This window comes from Gekko japonicus, unplaced genomic scaffold (assembly GCF_001447785.1).
Source record: "Gekko japonicus isolate JY-2015 unplaced genomic scaffold, Gekko_japonicus_V1.1 scaffold2190, whole genome shotgun sequence".
NCBI classification, from domain to species: Eukaryota; Metazoa; Chordata; class Lepidosauria; order Squamata; family Gekkonidae; genus Gekko; species Gekko japonicus.
In genome coordinates, this window is record NW_015165882.1 from 124,275 (window position 1) to 130,531 (window position 6,257).

The 6,257-nt window shown below is 49.7% G+C and overlaps 1 protein-coding gene across 1 annotated transcript in view; it reads left to right on the forward strand.

Annotated features, from left to right (window-relative positions):
* The window catches only part of LOC107110503 (activated RNA polymerase II transcriptional coactivator p15-like), a 10,004-nt gene extending 4,260 nt beyond the window's left edge, over positions 1–5,744 (forward strand). The window contains exons 2-4 of the mRNA XM_015411289.1: positions 266–388; positions 4,246–4,354; positions 5,731–5,744. Coding sequence (XP_015266775.1) covers positions 266–388; positions 4,246–4,354; positions 5,731–5,744 — 246 coding nt within the window. The remainder of the gene's footprint in view (positions 1–265; positions 389–4,245; positions 4,355–5,730) is intronic.
* Positions 5,745–6,257: the final 513 nt, after the last annotated feature.

The window sequence follows — 6,257 nt, forward strand, 5'->3', positions numbered from 1 at the left end:
GAGATCGAGCCAGGGGGTGGAGGGGGTGGAGGAGACGGGGGAACCGGCGGGATAGGGGGGGAACTCACCTCCTCCTCCTGCTTCCTCCTCTTCCTCATAGGTGTGGAGCTCCCCCTCTCCCGCGAGTATCGCGGGTCCCCCACTTGTGCTTATCTAATTCCCTCTTGAAGCCGTCCATGCTTGTAGCCGCCGCCACCTCCTGTGGCAGTGAATTCCAAGTGTTCATCACTCTTTGGCTGAAAGAAGGACTTCCTTTTATCCCCAGAAGAACAAGAAGAAAGTGGTGCACTCCAAGCCCCCAGAGAAGAAAGCCAGGATGGCACCCCAGCCAGCCGCTAAAAACGTCAGCCCAGCCAGCCCAGACAGCTCAGAGGAGAGCATGTTCCAGGTACTTCCGAATGTACAGTTTGGTACGCGGGGATTCATTAGGGCTCTTTGTCCTTGTGGGCTGCAATGAAAAAGACTAGCTCCCCTTCCAGATATACAAGGCACAGGGCCTGCTGCTTAGTCTAACCTCTTTTATACGTTTCGTTCAACCTTCCGTCCGTCATTTGTGTGTTCCAAAAGGAGCTGGGTTTTGTTCATTCATTTTCTTTTAATCACCTGCAGTCCCCCTTTCTTGTCGAAACTCCAGGGGGATGTCTTAGTGCAGGCAGGGGCGTCGCCTTGGGGAGGCCGTGGAGCTCATGCTCCTCTGGGATTCCCTGGCGGGGAGCAACGGACCCTGGGCTGACAGGCCCTCCGGCATTTCCTGATTGGGGGCTATGCTCTCCCCCCTCCCCCTGCAAGCAGCCAGGTAGCCTCCTGACACTGCTCAGGCTGCCAAGTTTTCCGGTCAGTCCCATTTGTAGCAACTGAGCAGGTTCCTAGGAGGCAGAGGGCTGGTTTTGCTTGCTTGGTAAAGGGGGGGGGGGTAATACTGCCTGTGAAGAAGCCCATTTGGGGAACTAGCACTCCCTTCCCTGTAGGAATTCTCCTTCCCCCTTTTGTTATGGCAAACAGAGCTGGGTGCGAGGTTTGACACTGTTTGACCACAGCAGTCAGGCAGCAGTTCGGGACCTCCACTGCATTTGGTGAGTAGCCCCCCCCAGCTCAAAAACCCAGCCACAAACTTACTGGGTGACCCTGGGTGACCTTCCTGTCCTAAATGTGTCGCGACATCCCTGCAAGGTAGGCCTTGTGTTGCAGGTCTGAAGAAGAGACGACAGTGTGGCTTGCCCAAAGCCGTTGGGGGAGTCAGTGGCATAAACAAAATTCGGCCTGAGGACCGTCCCAGGTCGCAGCTCACCTCAGCTGTCGGAGAATGGAGGCTCCTAGTGGTGTCGGGAGGAGTGCTAGGATTTTAAAAAAACAGCAACAACTGGGGAGAGCTGTGAATCACACAAAATACAACACCTTTATTGGCATAAAAAGCTGTGAATCTGAACTCCACTCTGGGTGCGTTCAGACGGGGGCTTTCTGCCGGCATAAACTGCACCGGTTGGAACCGATGCAGTTTATGCCAGCAGAAACGCGATCAGACTTACCTCCATTTTGCGGATCCCTCCGGTGTACGCCCGCTCACATGCTGCGGGCGTCGGCGAGTTTGTTTTTTTAAAAACACAGTTTGAGCATGCGCATAGGCAGCCATTCACAGAATGGCGATCTTTGCGCATGCTCAAACCTCCCCCATTACGTTTAAACTTTAAAGGTAAGGACTTACCTTTAAAGTTTAAAGCCCAACCTGGCCTCCCTTAAGTCCCGGACTCCTCCGGGAAGTTAAACTAAGGGCTTTTTTTTTTTTTTTAAACAAATGCTCAGGGCAAAGCTTCGCCCGAGCGCATATTGCCTAGTTTTTTAAATAAATGGCGGGGGAAAGCCGGAAGCCTCAGGCTTCCGACGGAAATGGCTGTGGAACGGTGGAGACCAATCGGACGCCGGGGTACACCGTTTATAACCGTTGCACTCAGTATACCACCACTAGTTTACATAAGAACATAAGAGACGCCAATGTTGGATCAGGCCAAAGGCCCATCCAGTCCAACACTCTGTGTCACACAGTGGCCAGAAATACCAGTGCCATCAGGAGGTCCAGCAGTGGGGCCAGGACATTAGAAGCCCTCCCACTGTTGACCCCCCCCCCAAGCACCAAGAAGACAGAGCATCACTTGCCCCAGAGCCCCTAGCTATACCTTGTGGCTAATAGCCACTGATGGACCTCTGCTCCATATGCTTATCTAATTCCCTTTTGAAGCTGTCCATGCTTGTAGCACCCACCACTTCCTGTGGCAGTGAATTCCATGTGTTAATCACTCTTTGGGTGAAGAAGTACTTCCTTTTATCCGTTCTAACCTGACCGCTCTGCAGTTTCATGGAGTGCCCACGAGTTCTTGTATTGTGAGAAAGGGAGAAAAGTACCTCTTTCTTTACCTGCTCTTTCCCATGCATAATCTTATAAACCTCGATCATGTCACCCCTCAGTCGTCTTTTCTCCAAGCTAAAGAGCCCTAAGCGCTTTAACCTTTCCTCATAGGGAAAGTGTTCCAACCCTTTTATCATTCGAGTTGCCCTTTTCTGCACTTTTTCCAAAGCTATAATATCCTTTTTAAGGTGTGGTAACCAGAACTGCACACAGGACTCCAAATGAGGCCCTGTTGCTTCTTCTTTCTCAAAGAACCAGCCCCTAAAGCATTGATCTGGCAGAATTATGCCTTTTCCCCGAAGAGGCTGCCCTGTTGTGTTTCTATATGAATGACTGGGGAAAGGCAAAACCAGAGCATTTGAGATGTGCAGGAAGTGTAGTGAGGCTTCAGCCCCACGGGCCTTTTCCGGTGGAGGAGTGAATGTGCCTCTAAGTTGGCCATCACTGTTGGCCTTCCCACTGTTCCCAACCAGTGCTATGACATTTACTCTCCTTGACACAGAGAGCACTCCCTCTTTCTGTGTTATACCTCTGAGGATGCTAGTCACAGCTACTGGCAAAACAAACTGTCAGGTCCTACAATGCCAAGACCACGGCCAGACAACCCGGAAAATCTACAACAGCATTCTAGTACAGTTATTAATCAAACAGATGGCACGTAAGGCACAATTTCCAAGCTCTCAGGGGGAGGATCGTGCATCATGTGTGTCAGTAGATATTATGACTAATATTAAGACAGGGTCTGTGGCTGGAAAAGGGGGGGCAATCTAGAAGCTATCATTGTCTTCTAGCCTGGTGGAACATTTTTGGTCTTGCAGGCCCTGAGGAATTGCATTTAGTTTAAAAACTGCTCTGCCACCTTTTTGATTGTAAGCACCAGCAGCCTGGTTCCTTCTTGGGACAAGTGGAGGCCATCTCTTTTGTACAGGTCCTGCTGGTTCCTGACAGCATCCCAGTGCCTAACAAACGTAAACCCTTTCTCCCTACAACATTGTCTCATCTACTCATTGAGACTCCTGATTTGTGCCTGTCTCGCTGGCCCTGCGTGTAGAACAGGCAGCACTTCTGAGAAGGCTACCTTGGAGGTCCTGGCCTTGAGACGCCTGCCTAGCAGCCTAAATTTTTCCCTTCAGGACCACACGGCTACATTTCCCCACATTGTTGGTGCCAACATGCACCACGACCATTGGCTCCTCCCCAGCACAGTCTACTAGCCTACCTAGACCACGCGTAACGTCCACCAGGGCTATTTTGGGGCAGAAACGCACAGGAACAGCGTTCTGGCTGGCTCCCAAGTTGGCCACGCCCAGCAGGAACTCATTAGCATAACAGGCCACACCCAACAGCAGAAACTCCTTAGGATTCACTACATTAGGGGTGCGTGGCCTAACATGCAAAGGAGTTCCTGCTACAAAAAAAAGCCCTGGGTTTTGACAATAAACAAGGTAAACAGAATAAGAAGCAAAAGGTAGGTGTGGCTGGATGACCACTCTTCTGGTAACACGGGGTGTGTGGCCTAATAGGCTAATGAGATGTGCTCTCGTGGGTGTGGCCTAAAATGCTAATGAGTTTCTGATGTTGGGTGTGGCCTATTATGCGAATGAGTTCCTGCTGGGCTTTTTCTACAAAAAAAGCCCTGACGTCCACTACCTTCCTACCAGGCAGGCAAGTCAACCGCGGTCAGTACATGGGTTCGCCACTGATCTATCTACATGCTTAAGGATTTAATCACCAACTACCAAGAGTCCGGAGGTGCTGATGATTACCGCACTGGGAGTACCAAAAATAACCAGACAACGGTTAACAGTTATGACTTTGCAGACAACGGCGTTTTTGTCTTACAGATAGGAAAGCTGCGTTATGTCCAGGTGTCCCTTTTTAAAGGGCAAGTCCTGGTAGACCTTCGTGAATTCTACACGGACAAGGCGGGAGACATGAAACCTGGGAGGAAAGGTAAGAGAGCCCTCTGCCCAAACTGGGAGGCGTGGAAGCCGCTGCCTGACACCCACTTGGCAATACGGGACTTGCCTGTCTGGCCACAACGTAATTGCATCAGCTGTAGCTTAGTGACCTTCAGGGGACCTTCAGGGGACCTTCAGGGGACCTGCGGGGCTACTGCGGAGTACAGTTTGGAAACTTCCTCAGGTCTGGTGATAGCCGTTTGCAACAATCTGGTGTAAGCAAACGGGCTTGTGGCTCGAATATTAAAAAATGGCCCCCAGCTTTTCAGCAGGTCCAGCTTAAGAGAGTGAGAGGGTTACCAACCTCTAGGTGGGACCTGGAGAGCTCCTGGAATTATAACTGATCTCCAAACAACAGAGATCAGTTTCCCCAGAGAAAATGGCTGCTTTGGAGAGGGGGACTCTGAGGCCTTGTGTCTTGCTGAGGCTCCTCCCTTCTCCAGGCTCTGCCCGGAATCTTGGAGAGCATCCACTCCTTTTTGAGACTCGCCTTGCCTTGAGCTCTTCTCATGCTCTGGGCACAGCGGGGGCTTTTTGGTGTTGCCTCCCAATCCTACAAGATCTGTCTTGCTGGGGTTTTCCCCCCTGAAACACTTTGAACTTTAGACATTCCTCTTCGCAATGGTGTTCGGTACTGAACATTGTATACTTCAGGTAGAGTTGCCAACTCCAGGCTGGACAGTTCCTGGAAATTTACAAGTATTGATCTCTGGAGTCTGAAGATCAGTTGTAATTCTAGGAGATCCTTAGGCACCACCTGGGGGGTGGCAACCCAAGCTTTGGGGTTGGATCCTTCAAACCAAATCCGCTTGTGCAAGTAAAAACCCAGAGTCAACACAAGTGTAAGCCTTTGTGCTGTGTTAACTTGACTGTATCCCACACTTTGCATTTCCACAGGCGAGCATGAAACACAGGGCCAAAGGTATGATCGAACACTCCCTCTCCCCCTTAATGACCCTCTACTAAGAAATCATATTGCACCTCCAAACTGGATGAATCAAATAGCCTTTTGACCCAGCAACAGATCTGAAATGAAAAGTTAGCACTTGATCTTAACAGTAGTTCTTGTGCAAGCAACTGCACGAAGCCAAACTCCACTCTAATCTGGGAGAACCGGGTTTGATTCCCCACTCCTCCACTTGCACCTGGCTGGATGACTTTGGGGAAGCCATAGTTCTGGCAGACCTGTCCTTGAACAAAAGCAGTTTCTGTCAGAGCTCTCTCAGCCCCACCTACCTCACAGGGTGTCTGTTGTGGGGAGGGGAAGGGAGTTTGTAAGCCGCTCTGAGACTCCTTTCGGTAGTGAAGGGCGGGGTATAAATCCAATCTCTTTTCATCCTTTTCTTCTTCTTAATTATTGTGTGGCAGGATTCAACCCTTAATGGTTTGCAGTGCTCCTGAACTTACTGTGACTTTTTGTATTGTGCTCTGAAGCTGACAGAGGGGTATGAATTTTAGTGAAAAGTAGCTGAAAGGATTTTACTCTTGTGGGGGGGGGGAAGTCTGTGTGATCATCTGGAAGCCACTCCCAGAGCACCATAGGTGAGTAGCTTTGTGCGAGTATGTGCTAATCTTTCTTCCCCTCACCCCACCATTTCTACATGTAGGGATTTCCCTTTCTGCTGAACAGTGGATCAATTTGAAAGAGAGAATTCCAGAAATTGATGCTGCTATCAAGAAATTCTAAGATACAAGCTCCTTAAAAATGTTGGTTCTGTGTGTGGGTTTTGTTTGTTTAAAAAAGTTTGTGGGGTTTGATTGGGAAGGTAGCACCATTCTTTTCTGTTACCTAATAAAACGAAAGGGTTGAAAGGGTTTGCTTTTTTGTTTTTGTTTTTCTCAAAGGAGAATCTACTGAAGGATAAGTGGAAGATCCAAGAGATGCAAAGCCTCAG